The sequence below is a fragment of the Acomys russatus genome, chromosome 13, assembly GCF_903995435.1.
Source record: "Acomys russatus chromosome 13, mAcoRus1.1, whole genome shotgun sequence".
In the NCBI taxonomy this organism is placed as follows: domain Eukaryota; kingdom Metazoa; phylum Chordata; class Mammalia; order Rodentia; family Muridae; genus Acomys; species Acomys russatus.
Window position 1 is genome coordinate 17,551,749 of NC_067149.1, and position 25,688 is coordinate 17,577,436.

Consider the following 25,688-nt stretch of genomic DNA (forward strand, 5'->3'; position numbering starts at 1 on the left):
GATGTCTTATCACGGCAACAGACCATCTCGATCACATGGAAGGTCCAGACCCCATCAGGAGGCTCAGACATGGCTGGCTCAGTGATGGTGACCCAACACATGATCATTACAAAGCTTTGAGAGTCGTGCCCCCGACACACACACATACACACACACACACACACACACACACACACACACACAAGCTTTCCCATCAGCCCTTTGATGCCTCCCTAGAGAGCTACGAACAAACACCAACAGATGTTGCTTATGAAACAGCCTAAGGCCGAATAAAAAAGCTACCAGGATGGGGAAACATCCTTCTTGAGACAGCATCTTACTATGTAGCCCAACCAGGCTTTGAACCTGATTCCCCTGTCTCAGCTGCCACAGTGCTGGGGTTGCAGGCATGTGCCACTACAGCTCGCATAAAAAAAAACAACTCTTTTAAAAAGCCTTGATGGGCAACAATGGTGCTCGACTGTGCTCCCAGCACTTGGAAGGTAGGTGTGGGAGGTTTGATTGAACCTAGAAATTCCAAGCTCTCCTGGCCAATATAGCAAGATCCTGTCTCCACAAATCCCTAGAGACAAAAAGAATAGGTCTCTGATATCAGAGAGTAAGGCATGTCGCACACAGGAGCAAAACAAATTCCTTTGAACTGAAACGGGGCGGGCTAGGAGGGCAGCGCAGTTGGTCAAGTGCTTGCCTAGCATGCTATCCCACCCGGAGTTGGAGCCATTACACTGATTAAAACCAGACCCTGAAATCCCAGGTCTGGGGAGGTGAGGTGGAGGCAGGAGGGTCAGGAGTTCAAAATCATCCTTGGCTACATATTTATGTTTGAGGTCGCCTACGCTAAAAAGAAAAACAAAACCACAACACAACACGAAACTACAGGAAGCAAAAGAGGAAGAGAGCCCTGGAGTTTCTAAGACTTCTTGCTGGCTCAGCCCCGCCCTAGGCTGGCTTTCCTCGGCAAGGACCCCACTGCGGTGCCCCCCTCCGCGCGGGCGGGCAGGCCAGCGGAGCACTCACACAGTCTACGTTCTCTGTCATGTTCAGGATAATGTAGTTCTTCCCAGCCAGGTTGCTCCAATCCTTACAGATCACCTGGGAAAGGAAACAGAACACAGGGCACGGAGGCCTCAGGAGAGACTTCCAGTGAGCCAGAGGAGATGCAAGCCTGAGGTCTGAGGAGCTGAGGGCAACTGCATCCTCCTGAGAGGCCACGCCAGGGTCCCCTCCCCGCATGCGTAAGATGAAACAGAGCACCGTAATGAAAAGAGGCTTGGCCCATCCAGAGGCCTTGCTGTGCACTTCTGGGGACTGAACACTCCCCCTCCCCCGAGCCCCCTGCTCCCTGTGGGTATGAACAATGACTTGGGCACATAGGCACTGACAGTTGTGGTGGGAAAGGTGTGGTCAGCTCCCACCACACTGCACTGTTGCCGAAATCCCGAGGACCCAGGGGACGGCAGTTATTCTTGTACAGAGAGAGGGCAGTTTGCGCCTGTCTTACCTGAGTAGAGTCCCACGGTGTTAGTGAGTGGGCTTCAGCTGCCTGACCCTCCAGGGGCTGCTCACTGAGACCGTCTTGTGCCCAGGTAGCAGAAGAAGGGGTTGACTCTGTGTCTTGGGGGCCAGGTGGGAAAGAGTCTGGGGTTGTGGGGTAAAGGGGACCCTCACTGGGGACCTCAGTCCCACCCGGAGGCTCTGTTTGTGGGAGTGAGGAGGACGGCAGCGCCCCCTGCTGGCCATCCAAGTCAGCTGCTCCCACTGTGGTCTCACCAGCCCCCTGGGGGACCTCAGACTGTACCCCCAGCCCCCCAGCTGGCCACTCGGTGCCCCCAGATTCCTGGCTATAGTTCTGAACCCCAGGGGCCACTGTACTTGGCGTGACAGAGGGCACTGACAAGGTGGGCTTCACACTGCTCTCCACATCCATGCCTGGTGTGACCTGGTCCCCAGAATCCTCCTGCCTGTGTCTGGTGGGCCCGGGACTCTGGCTGCTGATGCTGCTGGTGCTGGGTGAAGAGTCATGGGCCTGCATGGTGGCTCCTGGGGACCCGCTCACTGGGAGCAGCTCTTCCTCCTCCTCCTCCTCCTCTGCTTCTTCCTTCGCCCTCTCCTCTTCTTCCTTTTCCTCCTCCTCTTCCTCTTCCTCCTCCTCTTCCTCCTCTTCCTCCTCCAGAGGCATATGCCAGGGAGGCTCAGCAAGATCCGTCTTGGGCAGGATGGAGGGGAAGTTTGGCAGGTCTGAAGCCTGGCCTGGGTCTTCCATGGAAGTTGCCTTCTCAGTCAGGTCTGGGAAGACGTAGTCTAAGGAGAGATGGAGAGCTAACTGACAGGCTTCATCAGACATGGGTGGGGTGACCCTTATGGAGAAGTTTCTATTAGTATTAAAGAAGAGCTGTGTTCCCATGGAGACAGAAGGATAGAGGGACACCAGAGGTTTAGCAGGCTAGGAAAGGATAGGAAGTGAGCCAGTGAGAGAATGAAGCCAGCCCACAAGGGCACAGGGAGATAACTGGTCATTTCTTCCCTTATGGTAATAAAAAAAAATACAAATTTAGGAGCTGGAGAAGTGTCTTGGTATTAAGAGCACTGGTTCCATTCCCAGACTATACAGTTGCTCACAACCATCTCCAACTTCAGTTCCAGAGGATCCAGCACCCTCTTCTGGCCATCACGGGTACTGCATGCACATGGTGCGTAGACATGGTGCAGGTAAAATACTCCTTCATATAAACTAAATAAATAAAATAATAAAAATAAAATAAATAAATAACAAGAGTGAAGGAAATGGGTTACGGCAATGTATTAATTACTTTTCTTGTCACTGTGACCAAAAACTTGACCAGAAGAAACTTAAAGGAAGATTTGTTTTGACTCACAGTTCCAAGGGAAACAGACCATGGTGAGTGATGAGCTACGTGAACTGAGGCTGACCCCTGAGAGTGGAGCGTCTCGAGGTGGAATCCCAGGGTGAATGTATTCCTCTATGCTGCGTGGGGCGATATGGCTCCTTGAGAAATGAGGTCTGCCCCCAAAAACAGATGACAACTAGAGAATACAGTGTAATCCCTGACAGTAGCACGGAAGAGATGAGATCCCGGGTGCTCTGAGGTAACAGAATGGCCTGTGCTGTGTTAAGACGGACAACTGAAGCTAAGCCGTCAGAAAGTACTGTCCTGCCTAAGGAAAGAATGACAGTGGGAAAAGGACACATGAATACTGTCCTCTGTGCTAGCCTCTGATGTGGCAGGAAAGACAGGGTGTGAGAGGGAGGTGTTGGTTGCTGTTCTACAGACACAGCAGAGAGGAGGTACAAATTACATCTGTGCTAAGGAGCTCTCCCCTGAGAATCTATGGGGGGAATCAGACAAGAGGAGAGGGAGAAAGGAGGACCAGAAGACAGCCCTCAGGTCTAGCCTCTAATACAGGGGAAGGGAAAAGCTGAGATTCAACAAGTAGACAGGGCCTGACTGACTAATTAACCAGCATACAGGGAGCTATGGGGATCAGGGAGTATGCTGTCTCTGAACTTCAGGGAGGATTTTGTTTTGTTTTTCAAGACTGAGTTTCTGTGTAGCCCTGGCTGTCCTGAAACTAATTCTCTCTCTCTCTCTCTCTCTCTCTCTCTCTCTCTCTCTCTCTCTCTCTCTCTCTCTCTCTCCACCAGCCTGGCCTTGAAGTCATACAGATCAGCTCACCTCTACCTCCCAAGCGCTGGGATTGAAGGCATGCGCCACCACGCCTGGCTTGGGGAGGACTGTTACGACGCTAAAGAACTCCCCATAGCCTGGCTTGTGAGGTGGGGGGAGGAGGGTGCATGGCGAGAAGGAGCACGGGCTCAGCCTGGCGCTGTGCACGCAGAAGCACTGAGGACTGCAGGTACTCTTCTCTGCAGACAGAAGTTACACCGTCTGCAGCAATGCAAGGGAAACCAGTCCCTGGCAGACACTCGGTTATCAGTGGCTGAGGTCTCTGTGAACCGAACACTCAAAGACAATAGGGAAAACGCAGGCTTCACTGGGGGAATTGGGTCCGGGTGGTGTTAGATGGCACGAGAGGGCTGAGTAGGCCTGTGGTCACAGGACAGTTAAAATGCTGACTCAGCAGTGTGCTGCTGCAGGCTCTGTCCCCGTGACACAAATTAGAGTCATGTGGGAAGAGGGACCATCAACCGAGGAACCGTCTCCGCCACACTGTCCTGTGGTCCTGTCTGTGGGGCATTCCCTTGATTGTTGCCCAGCTCCACGGTGAGCAGCGCCACCCCTCAGCTGGCGGCAGTCCCGGGGTTGTGTAAGGAAACAGGCTGAGCAGGCCACTGGGAGCAACCCAGGAAGCTGCAGCAGCTTGCTCCATGGCTCCTACCCTGAGGTCCCTCAAGAATGGACTGCAATTGCTGTGCAAGTGTGAGCCAGATAAACTCTTTCCTCCGCAGGCTGCTTTGGGCTACGGTGCTCACACTGCAATACAGAGAAGGCCAAGGCAGGCCGAGGCATGCAGCTAGTGGGTTTGCTGGGTCCCGTGGTAGGAGGAGATCTTTATGAGGTCGCAGAGCCTCCCGCAGTTCTGCCCGATTTAGATTGGCATGAAAAGTATGTTCGTAAAGACATCAAGAGGGCATGCCTATGGCAAAGCGCAAAGGCATCTGGGAAAGGAGAGATGGAGATGGTGCAGACCCTGGCCTAGGAGCACATAGCAAGAACTAGCCAACTAAAAACCATAAATACTTGTTTAGGGTAGCCAGAGGAAGAGCTGCGAACACACCACATGGTCGCTCTCTAGGACCGTGCCTGTGAACTGCAGCTGTCCCAGCCCAGCTCCGACCATCTTGGTCCATATGGCTTTAGGTCGCTGGAGTCCCTGCTGCAGCCCCAAAAGCTTGCCTGAGGCTGAGACACATGAGAGTACCCAAGGCACCCAGATGCAGCCACAGCCAACTAGTAGGACTGCCCATGAGGCACAAGGCTGTTTCCAGGAAGCCTGTGCCCAAGAAGTTATCCACAGAATAAGGGTCACTAAAGAGAGAAGAACATTTTCCCAGACTCAACCTACCCCAACAAGATCAAGCTAGGTCACAAGACACAATCAGAACCTGGGCCTAGACTGTCAGTCGCTAATGGCACAGAGGCTCCCTGTCTTCTGGAACTGCTCCCGGGGATCGAGGTTGTGAAGTTACAGCACCACCTGGTGGCTTTAGTTTGAAACTAACTCTTCACTAACCCCTAAACTAACTGATCTCCAAACCCCACAGACCAGGGACCTGCTTCCCACATGGGGAGCCCAGGAGTAGAAAACATGACCTCTGAGTGTGATTCCTGTCAGCTCTGTGCAGCCCTGAGTCCTGTGGAGTTAAGTCACTTCAGAGTCATTTCAGACTCAGCTTAGGACTCACACCGTCATTTCCCTGTCCACTGCAACCCCATCTCTGACCACAACCACAGTTTCAACGCTGGGGCTGGTTCACAAGAGGGGCCGCTAAAGACTTGTAGGCAGGGGAAGTAATTTGGGGAATCGTCACCTCGGGGAAATGGCATGGAGTCTATGTGCCCCATACCCACCCCCCCTGGTGGGACACTGTTCTCAAGGTGATGTCATAACAAATGGCATCCTAACAAATGACAGGGAGCCTGGGGCAGTTAATCTTAAGTGCCAACCTGGTAGTAAAATTTAATTATCCCATCATAAAAAAAATCACAAGACATAAGCTAGGCATGGTGGCACACACCTTTAGTCCCAGCACTCGGGAGGCAGAGGCAGGCGGATCGCTGTGAGTTCAAGGCCAGCCTGGTCTACAAGGTGAGTCCAGGACAGCCAAGGCTACACAGAGAAACCCTGTCTCGAAAAACCAAAACAAAACAAAAGGAAAAAAAGAGAAAAACCTAAAAGCAAACAAACGAACAAACACATCTTAGGTGCCAACCTGATAGGATTTATAATCAGCGTGGGGAAAAGAAAAAAACCTCTGACTATGTGTTGGTGGTGGTTCTAGATCGGCTTAAATAAAGTCCTAAGTTTGGTCCAACTGTCCCAGGGACCAGAGTCCCAGTCTGAATAAAAAGGAAAGAGTGAAGTGAGATGAAGCGTTCCTCTCTTGCTGCTTCCGGTTTGTACAGGCACGTGACCAGCTGACTCATCTTCCTGCCACCATGCTCTCCCCACCTCGATGGACTGTGCCCTCAAAGTGCGGGTCACCATAAATCCTTTCTTCCTTAAGTCACCACAGAAGTGGCAACAGCCTTGCCTTGGCCTTCCCAGAGGTCTCCTGGAGCCACACTGCACCCCCCTGTGCACCTCGTGAAGGAGCAGTGGCTGCAACAACAGCTGTGGCAGTCACTACTAGGATGAGGTCCGGGCCAGCCGGGCCTCTAACGCTGCACTACTAGAAGCCCCAACCTTCTGGCAGGTAACTGGCTGCAGCTGATTATCTTCTGGAACTTTCCTGGCCTCCTTTTTTAAAAAGCCTTTCTCTCCTGCTGCTTCTTTTTTCCTACCTTATCTCAAATGGGTGCTTTTCAGCTTACACCAATTTCTGTTTTATCTAGGGAGAACCACTTGTCAAGTGCTCTTGCCTTGCCTGGGTAGAGAAGTAAAGGACATTAGCATATTCCCCGGGTGCCTCCATTTCTACCATCCTTATCCTGGGGGCAAACAACTCCATTCTCCACCTTCCTTGGTGATACTCTTGTCCTTAGAATGGTTTTGTTTGGTTTTGTCTGTCTGTCTGTCTTTGAGATAGGATTTCTCTGTGTAACCCTGGCTGTCCTGGAACTTACTCTATAGACCAGGCTGGCCTCGAACTCACAGAGACCCACCTGCCTCTGCCTCGAGTGCTGGAATTAAAGGTGTGCGCCGCCACCACCTGGCTTCAATACACTTTCAAGAGCAGAGTCCTGCCAGTGCCTGCTGAATGAGATGTACCAGCTGGGGGCTCCCTGGAGCAGAAGAGCAGGCTCTCCGTGGTGGCTCCTGGGAGATACTGTGGGCTCAGGGCAGGCCAGCGTTGCGCTCTGTGAACTCTGCTCTCCTCAAATGGCTTGCTCCTCCACCCTTTTCTATTTCTGTCTTTTAACCTCAGCACAGTGCTGGTGTTTGCTTTCTAAATATACCGTGCTGCATGTCTCCCCTCTGCCTCATCTGAGCTTTGCACAAGCCCCTCCCTCCATGGGCTACGGCCGCGGGACCGTATTCTGTCCCTCTCCCCAGGGCACAGTGTTTGCACTAAAGACATTTGGCATTGGCTGAAATATTAATGGACTGACCTCCCTGTTCAAGGCCTGGAGTTAAAATTGGCGCCAGAGCCAGAGACCTTAAAATATCACTTTAAATGTCCCTTCCAGTTAATGGCAAATCCCTGAATATTGTCCCCTTAGTGCACCTGCCAGTCAGCAATTCAACCAAGTGTTAACATGGAAACTCCCCAAAGCCAAGAGAGATCTGTATAGAACTCAGGGGCAAAGGAGAGACGTGTCGGTACAGCTAAGCCGGCTTTCCGAGGATCAGCCTCCAAAGTGTTCAACGAAGCAGAAGCCAAGGCTGGGGTCTCCCTCAGCGGCGAGTGCTGGCCTGGCATGCAGGAGGTCCTAGGTTCCATACCCAGTACAGAAAAAAAAAAAAAAGAGCCTGCATTCAGCTAGATGCTTCAGTGGGCACAGGCACCTGCCACCGAGCCTGAATTTGATTCCCAGGACCCACAAGGTGGAGGAAGAGAATTGACTCCAGAAAGCTGTCTTCTGGCCTCCACTGGCACACACATAACATGCGAACACACACAAATAAAAAAACACAAATTAAAGAGATAAAACACAATAAGTTTAAAAAAATTTTTTTTCTAAACCTAGAACTCTAGCCCCCTAGGCTCTAGAACTCTAGGGTCGATCAAGGGGCTCACACTCACGTTTGCAGGATCTACTGCAGCTCAGGTCACACAGTAAAAGCTTAGAGCCCACTGGTATGGTGGCTCAGCTCGACTGGGCACTTGGGAAGCTGAGGCAGGAGAATTTGCTAGAGTTCAGGAGCAGCCTGGGACAGGAAGGAATGAGACCCTGACTTAAAAGAAAAAAAAAAAAAGGAAGAAAGAAAGAAAAAGAAAAAAAGAAAAAGAAAAAGGCCTAGCCCCTGCAGTGGAAGAAGTGGACCCTAGGACCCCATCAGGCCTCACCGGGAAGCTGCAGGAGTACTCCCCGGCACAGGACATGGATGTTGATGAACAGGCCTCAGAGGTGTGTGGACCAAAGCTCTGTTTAATGCCAAAGCCTTTAAAAAACCCATTTTCTATGACGTCAGAAGAGACACCAGCACGACGTTGTTCGGAAACTCTAGGTGGTGAGAATGTGGGCTGATTCTACTTTTTTCTTTTATTTGCATTTTAAAAGATTCATATGCTAGTACTCATTGAAAAGCCTAAAAACAAGGAGCTTTCCTTATTCCTGGGGTCGGGGTGGTCCCTTCCGTATTGGCGGCTGACTCTGCCTTGTGGGCCTGTGACTGGACTCATCTGGGTACAGTAACCGCAGGGTCAGAGCGTGTGCAGGAGCAGCTACGGCTCAGCAAGGATTCGCGGTACGAAACTATCTCCGAGTCCCAGCAGACAGCTGCCGTGGCGTCTGGTTTCTGCAAGCTCCATTTCAGGCAGGCGTAATTAAAGAAGTCTAGTAAGAATGATTCCATCTAGGGGAGGGTGGCTGATTTGAGATTTAGCTCTGCCACTTATCTGGGTAATTTAGTGCCACTTTTACATTTCTGACCCAGTTTCCTTAGCTATAAAACAGTGATGGTGGCCGCCCTGTTTCTGCGATCTGCGAGACACTCAGAGTGAAAGCCCTTATGAATCACACATCTACTCAAGGCACTGCTGCTCGCGGCCCCCTCCACTGCCCCTCTTTCTGTGAGTGTGAGCCCCCTCTGGAGAGATGCCCCTCCTCTTCTTGGAGTTAAGGATTTCAATGCACTGGCTTTAGGGTTAGCTTACCCCAGGCTTTGCCAATCAGAGTATTCTGGCCTTGGGACAGGACAGGCAAGGGGTTCAAGACCCGACCTGAACCAGCCTGACCTTCCCCTCGTCCTGGGATTGCTCACTGCCAATGGGGGTCACTAAAAGAAGGGACAATGACTTTTCTGAGCAGTCTGCCCGAATTAAAGCCAGTAGAACAAGATGGAGCAGGATAGCCCAGGATAACCCACACTGAGTCTCCTGCTGGAGCTGCAAGCCTGTTCCTTGTCCCATAAGCCCCCATAGGTCCCTCTCCACCCAAGCCCATGAGTTGGCGTGTATATGCATGGGGCTTCTAGGACCTGCAGGCCTCCAGGGACAGCCACAGCCTCTCCTCCACAGCCTCTCTGGCAGGATTCTAACTCACTTCTCTGAGACCTTTGTGCCTGATGCGATCCTGCCTTACAGAAAAGGGAGCAGTTAGAGGGTGACAGGAGGAGCAATCTTAGGGTGTGGTGGTGCACGCCTTTAATCCCAGCACTCAGGAGGCAGGGGCAGGCGGGTCACTGTGAGTTCGAGGCCAGCCTGGTCTACAAAGTGAATCTAGGACAGCCAAGGCTACACAGAGAAACCCTGTGTCAAAAAAAACCAAAAAAACAAAAAACAAAAACAAAAACAAAAAAACCAATAACGACAACAACAAAAGAGAAATGTATTGTTCAGAAGGCAACAGTGGGTGTTGTACACCTGTAAGCACAGCACTTAGGAGGTTGAGGCAGGAGGATTGTGAGTTCTGGTAGTGTGGGGTACATAAGGGGAGGGAGAGTTTCACTGTGGTTATGATCGCACTGAGAGATAGGCCTTTAGTGCTCCGGCTTCTGGGTGGCTTTGTATCATTATCAAGGGGCAAGTCTCACGGAGCAGTTCAGGCTCGCCCCTCTCCAGCTTTGTTCTGCTACAGGACCACAAGGACCCAAAGTCCTCCCAGATGGAGCCTTTCCACCATGGAGGTCTGGCTTCTAGAACCTTCCAACCCTACAACAGAAAGCAGCTAAGACTGGATAAAACAGCAGCTAGTGTTTATCACTAGCAATTGGGAAGGAGCTGATCTTGTTTTAACTCTACCTTGAGCTGGCTGAGGGCGTGGATACATCTCCACCCTACCCCACTTTGTTGTGTCTACACTCCTGGAAACCCATCGACCTGAAGAGCCTCCCTGAGCACCTTCTCAAGCTCCGGGTGTAGGACTCCAACTCCTCAGGGTGCAAGAACAGAACAGGGTAATGGTGATGAGTGACACATGGCCTTATGGGTCCTCTGAGTATCATCAGCCTGCCTACCCTCTGCCAGCATAGACCCTAACTCTCTTCCCACCTCATCCCTCTTGCAGTAATGCCCAGCAGGCACTGCAGGGAAACTGTGGTGAGGGGCTGCTAATGGCTTATAGAGACACCCTTCCAGTGGGTGGATTAGAAAGTGGAGTACCTTCACCCAGCACTGCTCTGGAGAGTAGGATGGCATGGGACAGCAGCCCCATGTTACCAGCCAGGCTGCACACCTATGGACAGGGCACTAGCAGCACCACAGCCCCCACCCCCTACCCCCATCATCTGTTCACGGACAGAGTGACCGTCCCTATTGAGCTGGGTAATAAATAAAGGATGGTCACCTAGCAACCAGGCAGGCAAGGTGCAAAAGAGCTTCTGGGGCCAATGGGATGGAAAGAATCAGAAACTGAGGCTTACGGAGCAGGCTTGAGCTAGTGCCAGTTAGAATAGGCTCCCGGGGCTGGGGCTGGATGCCAGGTGAGCCCCTGAGTCAGCACAGCTCTGTCAGGCAGGAGAGGGCAGGGGAAGAGGTGGGACTGCACTGTGGAGACCAGCTACTGGTGGGCTGGAGGTATAGGCTGCGTTCTGTATTACTAGGGCTCATCCAGGAATGTTTGCTCAGGAAGATGGCTGCTCCTTGGGGTCATGTGGTGTAGAAAGGGAAGACAAAGCCAGGCGTGGTGGCGCATGCCTTTAATCCCAGTACACGGGAGGCAGAGACAGGCGGATCACTGTGAGTTCGAGGCCAGCCTGGTCTACAAAGTGAGTCTAGGACAGCCAAGGATACACAGAGAAACCCTATCTCAAAAAAAAAAAAAAAAAAAAAAGAAAGAAAGAAAGAAAGAAAGAAAGAAAGAAAGGGAAGACACCAGGGGACAGGAGGAGGCCACCAGTAAGTACACAGACAAGAGGCCAGCACTGAGGGGGCCTGCCTGCCTCTTCCCTTCCTTTCTTGCAAGGACTATGTATGTTAGCAACACTCTGTGAGACAAGACGAGAAAGCAACAACACCAAGTAAGCCGTATTGAGGCCTAGAAATTATGACACGGCCTGAATTCAGTGGATGACGTCTTACCAAGAGGCCTGGAGATGCCCAGAGAGGAGATGCAAACCTTCCCTGGACTCAGGCCCTGCTGTGGCCCCAGGAGCCAGTCCCAGGCTTTGCTACCCACCGCCTACATGCGGCTCCACAACAGGAAGAGCCAGAGAGAAAGAGGCCCAGAGCGTCTGACTGCCCAGTACAGAAAAGGGCAGAACTGCTGAAGTGATGAGCCTAACCAGGTAAAGGAGATGAGGCCCTCTGGTGGTTGGGATGAGAATGTCCTCACAAACTCCTGTTTTGAACAATTGGTCCCCAGCTCATGGCACCATTTTGGAAGAGGGTTGTTAGGGGCAGGCTTAGACACTTCCTTTCCACTCTCTGTTTCCTGTTCCCCAAGATGTGAGCAGTTGAGGCATGTTGGATTCACATGCCTGCCCTGGTGGGGCCACTGCATCGTCCCCTGCATGGTGGTGCTGTGTCGCTTTAACTCTGAGCCCAAACAAACCCCTCCTCCTTTAAACTCTTCCTGTCGGGTATGTGATCACAATAACAAGAAAAGTAACAGGCCTCTGCATCCCACCGTACATTGCAATAGTTAAATATAAAAGTATAAAACCACAGGATAACAGCAGGATGGAGGAGCAGCAATCTCAGGGAAGGAAGAACTGCTCCAAACGCAAAGCAACAGAAACTATTCAAGGGGCTGGGGCGATGACTCAGCTGTTATTAAGTATATTCAGAGGATTTTCTGGTTAAACTCCCAGAATTTACATGGACAGATCACCGGCTCCTATAACTCTAGTTCTAGAGGATATGCTGCCCTCTTCTGGATTCCTTGGGCACTGCACACACATGCTATGCACAACAAGTAGGCATACACACAGTATGTAAATAAACAGAATCTGTAAAAACCTAAAAAAAACATTAAAAAAAAAAAAAAAAGCAATTGACAAACTGTAAAAGTGCTTCTGTTTCTAAGTGGCAGACATATTTTCTTTCTTCTATAGAAAGATTTCACAGTGGCAGGAAAAAAATGAATTCCTCATCAGGAAAAAAAAAAGTGTGGCAGCGGTAACAGCAGCAACCATTTGCAGAGCACTTCCCAGTGCCAAACCCTACCTACACTGCATGCTGGGAACACATCCCTTCATTTAAGCTGCACCTCCCTCCAAGGCGAGGACCCCCATGTCCTGGGTGAGAAAACGGAGCTTTGGCCTTGTACTTCTCCCTGATGCCAGATTGTTGTCAGTGGGTGGGGTTGGAACTATAGGATCTGCCTTTTCTCCACTACCCCATGCATGCTCCAAGTCCAAACTAAAACCATATTGGGGGTGGGGTATTGAGACAGCGTCTCTCTGTGTAGCCTTGGCTGCTGTGGACTGGCTTTGTAGACCAGGCTGGCCTCAAACTCACAGAGATCTGCCTGCCTCTGCCTCCCTGAGTGCTGGGATCACAGGCATGGGCCAAAAACTACATTTTATTTATTTTCATTTTATATTTATAATCGTTTTGCCTACATACATGTATGCACAACACTGTCATGCCTGTTAAGTCCCCTAAAGCTGGGATTACGGATGATGGTTGTGAGTCACAATATGGGTGCTGGGAATCAAACCTGGATCCTCTCAAAGAGCAGCCAGTGCTCTAAACCACTGAGCCATCTCTCCAGCCCCTAAAACTATAGCTGATATTCTATAATGTAAGACACGTTATATAAAATATATCACATAATCTACATTTAAAATATGTACACACACATACATAGAGATTTAATGTTAGATATATTATTAATGGATATATACTCCATTTATATTGTTTGCCAGGCCCTGACCAAAGACCATTATAATTGTTCCTATCAAACTGAGCAAGATCCTCCCCTCTGGGTTCTAGGGATGGACGCCACGCCCTTGTGTGTGATCAGGGAGGCAACTCCACATTCGTGTCTCAGCTCCAGACCTCGGCTTTTTTTGAGACAGGGTCTTGCCACATAGTCTAGGCTGGCCTCCACCTCATCCTGATCCTCCTGTGTCAGCTGAGTGCAGAGACTGCCGGGGCCATCACACCTGGTTAACCGCCCTCAGGGACAGGGAACATCTCAGGCCCCAGACACACTGTGCTATCTCAGGCACAACGTTTATCTCCTCCTTCTTCTTCTTTGGAGACAGTCTCACTCACAGGCTGACCTGGAACTCACAGAGCTCCACCTGCCTCTGCCTCCTGAGTGCTGGGATTAAAGACATGGCCACCACACCCCACTCATATTCACGTAAAAAATTTTACATGTATATATTTTATTTTAACGTGCATGAGAGTTTTCCCTGCATGTCTGTCTGTCTGTGTACCACATGTGTGCCTGGTGCCTGAGGAGTTCAAAAGAGGGTGTCAGATCCCCTGGAACTGGAATTACAGACAGCTGTGAGCCACCATGCAGATGCTGGGAACCAAACCCAGGTCCTCTTGAAGAGCAACTAGTGCTCTTAACCAATTCTTATTTAAATCACAAAGATATGAGTATGTCATAGTTTAGGAAGATTTGTGGCTGATTTATGATACCACAGTTTTCTTTTCCTAATCTTAAAAAAAAAAAAAAAGGACCTCCCACAAGCCAACATCACTGCAGAGGGCTAGGGCTAGAAGCCTGGCAAGCTTGCTCTGTGTACTGGTTAGCAGCCCTGAGTTGGCTGTATGTGTGGATACCTGGGCCTCACTAAACAGTAGTCACTATTTTGTTTTAGTTTTTTGTTTGGTTTTGGTGTTTGGTTTTCGAGAAAAAGTTTCACCGTGCAGCTCTGGCTGTCCTGGATTCACTTTGTAGTCTAGGCTGGCCTTGAACTCACAGAGATTCATCTGCCTCTGACTCCCTGAGTGCTGGGATTAAAGGCGTGCGCCACCATGGTCAGCCAACAGTAGTCACCATTAAGAAGATGTGGCCATGATGACAGGTGACAGGTGACAGGTGACAGATGGCAGCCTGGAGGACACCAGAGGGAAAAGGAGAAGAGACTGGAGCAGAAACTACCCCGTGGCCCCTGTCAACATAGATCACCCCAGGTATCCTGTGTGAAGATAAGTGGGCAGAGCTACCTGCGGTAGGACCCAGGTCCAAGCTGGAGCCGTTCAGTTCCTCCTCTTCCCAGAAGTACTGTGGCGGCTGCAGCAGCCGGGACTCCTCGCTGTCCTCACTGGGGAAGCCTGAGCCTGGGGCTAGGCCAGCACCTAGACCCATGGCCTCACTGGGCTCCTCCGAGTCCAGTGGCTCAAAGTCAGTGGGCAACAGCAGATCGAGCAGGGAGGTGGAGGTGAGGCCCTCAGGGCCAGGCTCATCCACACCCACCGCACAGGCACCCAGGGACGCTCCTGTAAACACAAAGCCAGACATTAATAAGGACACATCACATAGACGGACACATCTCAGCACTCAGTCTCCAAGGGGACCTGTGACGCCCTTTGTAGTGCGTGTGTGCAGTCTCCTCTGTGACAGTGGCCAGAGGGCCAGCAGGGAGTGAGGACTTGATGACCCTGTTCCCTTCATCCCCAGGATGCTCAGAAGGCTCCTCTGTCCCTGTCTGGAGGCTCTGCCAGACACTGCAGGTACAAATGTCAGCCAAGGACCTCGCTCCGCATTTGACAATGTTCTCTAAGTCTGCATCCCAGTCCGAAACACTTCCAACCCGCGTTAGATGCGAGCTGCATCGCGGCAGGTCTCCTGGGCGCAGTTTGGTCACCCACGCAAGGTTGCAGGGCGAACTCACCAAGCTGGTAATTCTGTATGTTTGCTTAGAATCTTGAACTCTCCTGCCTTATCAAGACAAAATAGATGAAGACCAGACTACAAATTAAAGAGGACCATCTTCCCTCTCTTTCCCTCTGACCCTGAGGACAGTAGAACTGCACTATTGGCCACCTTCACAGCTAGCTTGGTCACCATCTCATTCAATGCTTGGAGAAGTTTCTCGATGGTCTTGGGTTTCACCTCCTACCCAGAAGACCAGGAGGTTAAATGGAATGTACTCTGCATCCTTCCTAAGACATCAGTGGTGTGAGGAGAGCAGCTCCAAGCCCCACCCATGCCCCTGCACCGGATGGAGACCTGCTGTGACTATAATGAAGGGAAAATTTCAGTGATGTTTATAATAAAAACAAGACCTCATATTTTCAGGGCCATGTGCAAAGTGCTTTACAAACAGTGTCTGAATTTTAATCACCTCAACCCCCTGATGAGGAAGACAGCGCTTGGCCGCTAAAGGAAGAGAAAGGACCACAGAGTTCCAGCAGAAACTGGGAATGTCAGGTACATTATGCACCTGTCAGTCAGCCTGGGCTGGGAATAGCACACTGACCAATAGGAAAGCACCTGGGTGGGGTTAGTGGGGTTTAAAAGGACCAGAAGGGGAGGCAGGCAGGTACAAACACAAAACAATAAAAACCCAACAACAAAACAAAACAAAAACCAAGTTTTATCCTTGTCTTCCCTCCCTGAGTGGAGGGGCTCTAAGCCAGCCTTGGTGGTCTCATTTCTAAAACATGGACAGTCACTCCAAGCCCCCAGGCCCAGGCATGGGGGTGAAACACTGTTCCAAGTGGGCAGAGCTATCTATCCCCAGTGAGCCCCCAGGTACTGTGTGCACTGCTGTACAGGGACCCGAAGAAAGCACAGAGGCCAGCTAGAGAGACCTACGAGCAGATGATGGGCTGTTATCTTCACCTGCATTTAGGAAAAGGCTGAGCTCACACCTATAATCCCAGCTCTCTGGAGACTGAGGCAGGAGGATTGCAAACTTGAAGTAAGACCTGTCTCAAAAACAAAAAAACAAAACAAACAAACAAACAAAAAAACAAATGGGAAGGGAAGAAGGGCGAGCCGTATGAAAGGAAGCAGGGAGAAGAAAATGTTAACGTGAATGTCAGGGCTCATCAATGTTAGCGTGGCCTCAGAGCCAACTCTGGCTGACTGAGGAGGCAAAGGAAACCAAGGCAGAACTGCAGGGCATGCTGGTCCCTGCCACTGGGAGGCTCAGAGACTCTCTCAACAATCTCATCCACGGGCCTCACTCAGAGCTGTGGGGGGCCCAGTTCTACCTGGTGGCGGGAGCTCTGCTGGGCGGTAGGACCAGAGACATGGCTAGGCTCTCCCTGGGTGTGTCCTGTGACCGAGGGATTCATCGCATCTCTTTCAGAGCATCTCTAGCTATCCCACACACCAGGTCCAAGGCCAAAGGTCCTGCTGCCAGGAGGGCCTGGCTTCATGGAGCGGAAGCTATGCCCCTGGGTCCACATTACATATTCATGGTTTCAAGACATCTAGAGGTCAGAGGGAGCCATGGCAACCGGCTTGAGGTCCAGCTCCCCCTAAAGTTCTCTTTTGTTTCTAGAAGAGGATGCCAGTTTAACTCTCATCCCCTCGCAGGGATACTCTGGTTTTTCTAGTCCTGGTATTATGGGGAAGAGCAATAGCCATCCCATTATAGGTGGCAGGTAGTGAGTCAGGGTGCTGGGTCTAACACAGAAACCACCCAGGTGCAAGGTTCTTCTCTGAGGCTCTGGGAAGGGTCCTCCTGGAGGGCACACCTCTGAAACGTTTTTGCAGGCTTTATTCTCTTAGGGCTCCTGGCCAAACTGCCCAGGCTGGCCTGATGTAGAACAAGAGCAAAGCAACCAGGTTAGTGTAGCGTCCCAGCTGAAGGCCGGTGTTGCAACACCAGCCAGGACAAGCTGACCTGGAACTTGAAGGAATCTGGCTGAAAGGAGACTGGCCAGCAGCTCCCAGGCTGCGCTGCCAGCCCAGAGGCATGAACCAAATAGACGGAGCTTGCTCAAAGCCAGAACCTTTCTCTTCTGAGCCAGTATGGACACGCAGGGTGTGTGTGTGGGGGGGGGGGGTGCATGTGAGTTAAACAGAGAGGTAAGCCACAGATAAGCCTTGAGCCCAGTTCTGTGAGGAGCCCCAGGAATCCACATTTCTAGCGCATTCCCAGGTGGATGTTTCTGTTTGGTCATCACATCAATAATTTCTGGGGGCTGGGGCTAGAGCGATGGTTCAGTGGTTAAGGGTCCTAGCTGCTCTTGCTAAGAAGTTGCTCCTGTTTGATTCCCAGTACCCACATGGTGGTGGCTCACAGCTATCTACGACTCCACTTCATGGAGATCTGATACACTCTTCTGACCTTTGCCAGCCCTAAGTACACACACGGTACATACATGTGCTGGCAAAACACACACACATTATGACTACTATTACTATTACTACTACTACTAATGATAAAAATAATGATAAAGAATTTCTGGAGGTCTTGTTAATTTTTAAATTTAAATTTATATTTATTCTCTCTCTCTTTCTCTCTCTCTCTCTCTCTCTCTCTCTCTCTCTCTCTCTCTCTCTCTCTCTCTCTCTCTCTCTCTCTCTCATCGGAGCCCATGCCCCTCCCTGTGTGTGTGTGTGTGTGTGTGTGTGTTTTGCGTGTATGCATATGTACGTGTGCATGGATGTCAAAGGACCAACTTTGGATGTTATCTCTTTCCTTTTACCACGTGGGATGGAGAGACTTCAGGTCCTCAGGCTTGGTGACAAATGCCCTTACCTACTGAGCTGTCTTGCCATCCCAAGAAGTTCTGCTTTAGATCATGAAATTTTGGGGTGATCTGTTACAAAGCCCCGAGTTTGACACAGCCTGCATGGATACTGAGGAAGGAAAGTTATAAATGGAGTGCTTTCATGTTAGGTTAGGACTTGAACAACCAAACTCCATTCATTCACCCAAAAAATCCTTTTTATACATGCAGGCTTTGCACTGGGCACTACACAAGGCCAGGGAGATACAGAAATAGAAAGGGCCCAGGGAGAAGACGAATCCCCATAGCATAGTGTAAGTGTAACAGGAAGGGAAGAGGCCCAAAAGCACAGAATGACAGCAGGTGCCTGTGCTAGCCGACTGCGAGAGGGAAGGACGCTGAGCAAGAAGTGCTGCTGGGAGCAAAGCGTGGACAGAACCTGGGAAGGCTCATTCCTCCTCCACTCATTCTACAGGGTGAACAATGGTGCTACACACATGCGCGCGTGTGCGCGCACACACACACACACACACGCGCACACACACACACGCACACGCACACACACACATAGGCAGAGCGATCCACACGTCACACTACAACGAAGCAGTCAAGGCCACATTGTTGGCACAAGGTCCACACTGCTCACAGCCCAAAGGGCCAGCAGTTTTGGGAGGAAGAAATCAGGTCTATTCAAAGGCCAACACCTTGAGGAGGTAAGGTGGCTTCTCCAAGCTCCACCCTCCCAACATGCTGGCCCCGAGAACATCCTTGAGTTCTGCAACTCTCCACTGAGACAACGCCCCAGCCAGCGACCTTTCAGGTGCTCCTCCAGGGCGCTGCTCACTGTGCCCCGTCGCTCCTCCACACTCTCCTCTGGAGCCGAGTGCCACCAGGCCTAAGTGTACACATGACTCACCCACTGTGCCTGGCTCCGTTTGGATGAGTAATGCTGTTGGTCCACAGAGCGCACTTGGAATAGCAAAACTCAGAGCAGCTTTCTGACAGCGAAATCTGTAGCTACCATCCCACCACAAAGACGACCCAGCCAGATCCTTAACAGTGACGGGGGGTGGGGCTCTCCATCAGTGCATACACCCCAGTACCCCTCATCCGCTCTCCAGTCACAGCCTTCCCCACTCATGCTCTGTGCTGTAAACTGAGTTTCTAGAGATTTCTAGAACATTACAAGCTCCTTTTTTCCCCCTCATATATGCTACGCCTTCTGCATGAGCATCCATTTTTCCCCATCTCTCCTGTCTAATTCTCAAAGATGGATTTATTTTTATTTTTCCTGAAGGTGGACCTACATGTACCACCTGCATGTAGTGCCCATGGAGCCAGGCTGAGGGCACTGGATCCCCTGGAACTAGAGGTGTGAATTGCAGTATATGGGTGCTCAGAACTGAATCCAGGTCCTCTGCAAGAGCAGCAAGTGATCCCACCTGCTGAGCCATCTCTTCAGCCTTCCCATCTGCCTAACTTATTCCTGCCTCTGGGCTCAGGGCTTGCTTGCTCCCTGCCCCATCCCTCACCCCTGCCTCCTCCGCTCAGTGTGTGTGTGTGTGTGTGTAAGCATGTATGTATGTATGTATGTACGTGTGTATGTATGTATGTATATGTGTGTTCGTATGTGTGTATGCATGTGTGTATGCATGTGTGTGTGTGTGTTTAAGTGTTGTATTCATGTGAGTATGCCTGCACATGCAGCAGCCAGAGTGTCAGGTGGCTTCCTCTTCTGTTCTCTGCTTTATTCCCTTGAGCTCGAGTCTTTCACTGGGATGGAGACTTACCTAGCTGGCCACCCAACTCCAAGATCTACCAGTCTCTGGCCCCAAAGCTGGGGTTACGGGGTTACAGGCATGCGCAGCCATGCCCAGCCTTTCTTGTAGGTGCTGGGACCCTAACTCAGGCCTTTAAGCTTGTACAGCAATCACTCTTATCCACCGAGCCAACTTCCCAAACATATTCTGAGCAGCCTTCCTGGTTACTAGCCTAGGCAGGATGCCATTCTTTGTCATCACAGTCCTGGCCCTACCGTTTGCCCACCCGAGGGTACCAAACAATCATCCAGACTCCCTCAGCACAAAGCATGTCCCCCGACACTGCTGTGTCTAGTTCCTGGTACACGACAAGCCCTTGAGTGAATAAATAATAATTGGCTTGGACCTTCTTGTTTTACAGATGAAATCATGGAGGACTCATGGGATTAAGTTAATAGAAAGAGCTGTAATTAGCTGCTTCTCCCCACAGGAAAGGCCTTACAGATGTTCTGGGAAGGAGGTTTGGGAAGTCATTATTTGATGGGCTGGGCTGGGCTGCATCAAACGATATTCAAGGCAGCAAAGCTATCCCAAGGGGTGGTACCAAGGAAGGGCACCAGCACTGAGGACTGCAGGGCACCCCTTTTCTTTGACCACTCTACCTGAGGTTCCAAGCTGAGTCCAGGGGGTTGGGAGGAGGCTCTTCCTGCAAAGAGCCTCCAGAACGCTGTCCTCCACTGATCTCTCATTCCCAGGTCCACAGGGGCCCAGTTTAGAAACACTTATATAAACTGTCCTTACTTATTTAACACTTATTTTCTAATTTTAAAAAAGTGAAACAGATCCACAGATTCCTGTTACCCCAAATGCCTGGTAAAACTGAGATTTACTCACAGGGAGTGTACCCACCTTATTGCAGGTAAAATTCATACAAGAATCATGTGATCACTCCTGAGCCAAGTGGCATGCCAGGCCCTCCCTGCTGATACAAAGATGGACACTGGACAGTCTCTGCCTGCAGGGAAATTAGCAGTTTGTGTGTGTGGGGGGGGGAAAGAAATGGAATCTAAATTGTATACAAGATACCAGCTGCTACAGCAGCCCTCGTTTGTAGAAGCAGCCTCCCCAGGGCTGAGGAGCAGGGGTGGCAGGGAGCCAAATGAGAGAAACCAATCTGGAAAAACTCATTCATGCATCCCAGGAAGAAGAGAAAACGTCAGGTGATGAGGGATGTGTGTGCTAATTAAGCCCCGAATGTTGTGCAGGTTCCCAGGGTGCCTGAGTAGCCACGCTTCGAGGCCACGAGGAGCAAAGCTTCATCTAGACGCTGTGCCTCAGCAAGGATGCTGGGTAAGACACAGCTTCGGCCACAGAAGGAGAGTAACGTTGTTCCTCCTCAAGAGTCTCAACTCCTACTCCAGACGGGTCCTGAAGAGATGTGTGGCCTGCTTGACTGGGAGCTTCTGCACTGTCTCCTCAGAACCTAATTTAGCTGGGTGTGGTGGGCACGCCTTTAATCCCAGCACTTGGGAGGCAGAGGCAAGGTGATCTTTTTGGGTTCAAGGCCAGACTGGTCTATATAGTGAGTTCCAGGACAGCAAGAGGTACAGAGTGACACCCTATCTTGAAAAAAAAGGAAAAACAAAAACAAACAAACAACAAAACTAACTTAAGTGTGGCACAGAAGCCAGCTGGACCTTGAACTGCCCAGCTCTCCAGCCAGCTGCCCCAAGACAGCAGAGTAGGGCTGTGCGCTTCCCACGGGTGTGGGAGGCAATGCATCTTGATCAGCCAGGTCGGTGTGCAGAGCACTATGGCTAGGCTCATCCTGGGTCTGCACGTTGATACTTCCATAATGCAGGCGGGAGCGTCCACTCTCAGCCTCCATCTGCACCCCAGCAGCCAGCAGTACCCCACCCCACAGCACCTCCTCTTCTTTTTCCACCTCTCCGGGTAGTCTGTAGGCATTAACAAAGACTGAAATTTCACTTTGAAAAAGGGGGTGTGGGGGTGGGGTGGGGTGGGGAGGGCAGAAATCTGATTATTTCCTTGGTTTTCATTTTTTCCCATCCAAATTTCATTCTTTGGACGGCATGTTCCTGGGGATGGCTGCTCTGTCTTTATATAGATCTAAATATTTTCAAAGGCTTTGGGAGTGTGTAATTACTTAGGCAATATGGGGGGGGGGTTGGGGGGGCACAGGATATTTCTTTTCAGTTCTACCAACCCTAAGAAGACACCAGAATAGAAGGTGAGCCTTGTCCATTCTGTATATCATTACTTTTTCATTTAATAACTAGTCTGCCTCAGTGGAGTCCCCCACCTGACTGAAAAGCCCGGAATTATGCTCTCTGTGTGATTCATTTTCTTCCTCGAGCCGCTGCGTTTTCTGTTATTTCATCACCCCAAAGGGGGGCAGAAAGGAAAAGGCAGAGATGGTGGTATCAGCCTAAAAAAAAAAAAAAAAAAAAAAAAAAAAAAAAAAAAAAAAAAGGACCCGAACAAACCCAGAAAAGGGGACTAAGGAAACAGGCAAGTATCTTAGGATCACAGAAAGCCAAGGCCCCTGGAACCTAGTGTGTCTACTGTTCGGCAAGCTCTTCTATCTCCCACCAGCTGCACACCGCCCTCCCCTAGTCAGCAGCTTTCAAGTCGGATCCCCCTAAGCCCTTAGCAGACACCAGCATGGGAGGTGGCTGGGCAGCATCTGCCACTCTGCCCCCATAGCCTGGAGTGGCAGCCACAACAGAAATGCTCTAGCACCCCCATCCTACAGCCCCATCCCCCACCCGGGCTCCACGGCCGTGCACTGCTGAGAAAGAGTGCTTCAGTAAAGCTTTCTTCTTCTACACAAAGGTATAAAAAAGAGGCAGGCTGGTAGACACACGCATGCCTGTACAGGGGCATGCTAATGGAGAGAGTGTGGTGCGAAAGAGGAGGGAGGGAGCCTGGCTCTCATGCCACTGGTCACTAGGATAGGGCCGTAAGAGCCAGGCCTGGGTTCTGACTTGTACCGCTGGTGGTTGTGGCTTCCACTCGGGAGAGACAGCAGACCTTCCAGAGAGAGAGCTATGTACAAAGGGGCAGGTGGCCTGTGTAGATGTCTGATGCCAACATCAATAGACAGTTCCCCCCAAATTGTGCTCTTGTTAACCCAACACGCCCCACGGCAGCCCACAGCAGTGTGAGGGGCCGGTCCCCTCCCATCCTTTTTGTTTTATTTTATTTTTATCTATCTATTTATTTAGAGACAGAGTCTTGCTCTGCAACTAAGTCTGGCCTTGCACTCCCAAGCTGCCTACCTCTTTAGGTTTCTAGAGCTGGAATTACAGCCTTCTTAGCTCCTGCAGACATTTTCCTGGGGTTCTATCGTTAACAGTCTCAAAGTAAGGGCCCACCACCTGTCCATATCAAGCAAGGTTGGCTCCTCCCCTCACAGAGACCCCCCTCAAATCTGCATACATTATGGAGGGTGGGTTGTGGTGGGGTAACTGCCTGAGCACTAGTAGCCAGTCCCATGCCTGTCTCCATAGGAGGGGTTAGCAGCTCGGGACTATTCTCACTGAGTCCTGTAGCCTACCCAGCCCAGCACCCTGCTCCTGCACCAGGCCCACCTTAGGAAGGGGTCCCAGCTCCACCCTTGCGTGAGAAGTTGCTCTACCATGTCCTGGTCTGACCCACCACCTTTGCAGTCAGCCTTTCTCCATCCCCTTCTGTGGCGCTGGCTTGCCTCTGAGCCTGTCAAGCTCTTGTGCCTGCCCCCTACACACACCCTACACACACACACACACACACACACACACACACACACACACACACACACGCGCACACGCGCACACACACACACCCTGAAAAACACACACACACACACACACACACACACACACACACACACACACACACACACACACACACACACCCCTGAATCCCATGTCTATTCTGAGAAGCTGTCTCTCTCTCACACAGACATATCCATTTCTTACCTGCCGCAGGGCCAGACCTGTCACACACCCACTCTAACGAGGTACCTGGTGAGACTGCTGAATGGAAACCCGCGTACTGGAGTCTCACACACAGCCCCGTATGGCAGCAGTCGCTGTCGCAGACCTAGCCCTTTGTCAGCTCCTAATAAAGTTGCCCCACGCAGTCGAGGACACGCGTTCGCAACGACACGCACACGCCTTCCCAGGCAAGCTCCACGCATATGTAAACATCCACCCCGGCCACGCAGCTCGCTCTCAGCCCTCGGCATCCCTGGACCAAGCGTTATGGGGACCCGCCGGACCTTTATGATACGATTTCTCCAAGGGTGCCACCCGTGCGCTCTCGCCTCCCTGCTGCGCTTCCCTACATCCTTGCGCGCGCGCACGCACACGCCCCTCTGCTTGGTGGCCGCAGACTGATCACCTGTCACCTGTCACCTGGCGAGAGGTGGGGCACGGACACCTTGGTGCAGCGGCCCCGTAGCCGCTGTCCCCGTGCGCGCGCGTGGCATAGAGCATCCAGCGCCCAGGGCACGGCGCCTAAGGGGGTCCCCGCGCCAGGCCCCGCGCCGCCGCCTCCTCCCCGCGCGCGGCCGACCCCGCGCGCCCCACAGCCTTTGTTCTGCGGCGCTACCAGCACTGGCCCTGTGCGCGCTGCGCCCTCGCGGAGGGGGCCCGGCCTCACTCACCCGCGGCCAGCAGCAACAGTAGCGGCGGCGGCAGTCGGGCGGCCCGCAGCGGCCGGGCCATGGTGCAGCGTCGCCGCCCGCAGCCGCAGCGCCGCGGCGCCCGGGCCGGCATCGGGGGCGCGTAAAGCGAAGGCGGCGGCGCGCGCGATCTCCGTTGGCCCGCGTACCTGTCACTCAGGCGCTCAGCTGCCCAATCGATGCAGTGGATGGCTCGGGGGCGGGCCCTTGCTGCTGAGTCTGGCTTCACACCTGCACCTCTAGCCTCGCACACTTCACCACGCCGGGACATCCCTGGGAAGCGGGTCCCCGCACCCTTTGTGCAGTAGACCCGGCCCCTAGCTTCAGTGAAGGAAACAGAGGCCAGGATCAGCACAGACCTGCTGGGGCACATGGCCTGGGGGTCCTGAAGGCCAGGCTTTGGTGAGGTGTCCGGGCAAGAGCAGAGAGCTGAACTCTGTGTCAGGTGTAGTTTATTTTCATTTTATATGTGTGAGTGTTTTTCCTGCATGTATGCATTGCACCACGTGCATGCTTGGTGTCCACGGATGGTTGTAAGCCACCATATAGGTGCTGGGAACTGAACTCTTAACCCTTGAGGCACTACTATTGCCTTTGGGTGTAGTTTAGACCTCAACCTCCAGTTGGCTTTCACAGCCTGAGGCAAGGTTTGTCCCTGTCATGAGACATCTTGTGAGAACTGCCTTTCTCTCTAGCCGGCGCTTCCCTCTCCTGTGCCAAGCACGATGGTGGCAAATAAGGCAGGCATTACTCTTCCTCAGTCTCAGGAGAACAGGGACATTCCTCAACATGTGGGACCAGAGCCACACTGTAGGAAGATTGTTTAAGCACAAAGGGCAGTGGGCAGGCAGCAGAGGGACCCTTCACTCTGTAGAGACATTCATAGGATGCATGGAATGTTGAGGAAGCTGGGTTTGGGAGAAGCCATTCTAGATACAGAGAGAAGCTCTGGCAATTCTCAAGACAGAAAGATGCCCTGCTTCTTTAAGGAGCAGAGAAAACACCGTCCAGAGCGTAACTGTCCAGCACCCAGAGGTTTGTGAGATTTTTCCTTATAGACAATAAATTAGGAAAACATTTGTGCAAAATAACAAACTGTAGCTAGACATGGTGGTAAATGCAGGTAATGCAAGCAGTGAGGGGCAGGGTAATTGGGGGCTGTGGGTTAAGACCAGGTCTGTCTGAGCTACATAAGATTGTCTGGTGGGAGAGGAAGGGGCACTGGAGAGACAGCTCAGCAGAAAGTTTGCCACTCTTCTGGAGGGACCCAGATTTGGTTCCCAGCACCCACACTGTTACTGCTTGTATGTCCAGCTCCAGGGAATCTGATGCCCTCTTCTGACATCTGGTCATCTGCAGACACATGACATATATTCACACATAGACACACACACAC

The 25,688-nt window shown here is 51.6% G+C and overlaps 1 protein-coding gene across 1 annotated transcript in view; it reads right to left on the reverse strand.

Annotated features, from left to right (window-relative positions):
* The window catches only part of Podxl2 (podocalyxin like 2), a 31,087-nt gene extending 6,723 nt beyond the window's left edge, over positions 1 to 24,364 (reverse strand). The window contains exons 1-4 of the mRNA XM_051154891.1: positions 24,275 to 24,364; positions 14,378 to 14,650; positions 1,502 to 2,301; positions 1,018 to 1,092 (exon numbers count right to left, since the gene is read on the reverse strand). Coding sequence (XP_051010848.1) covers positions 1,018 to 1,092; positions 1,502 to 2,301; positions 14,378 to 14,650; positions 24,275 to 24,335 — 1,209 coding nt within the window. The 5' untranslated portion in view covers positions 24,336 to 24,364. The remainder of the gene's footprint in view (positions 1 to 1,017; positions 1,093 to 1,501; positions 2,302 to 14,377; positions 14,651 to 24,274) is intronic.
* Between the last annotated feature and the right edge of the window lie 1,324 nt (positions 24,365 to 25,688).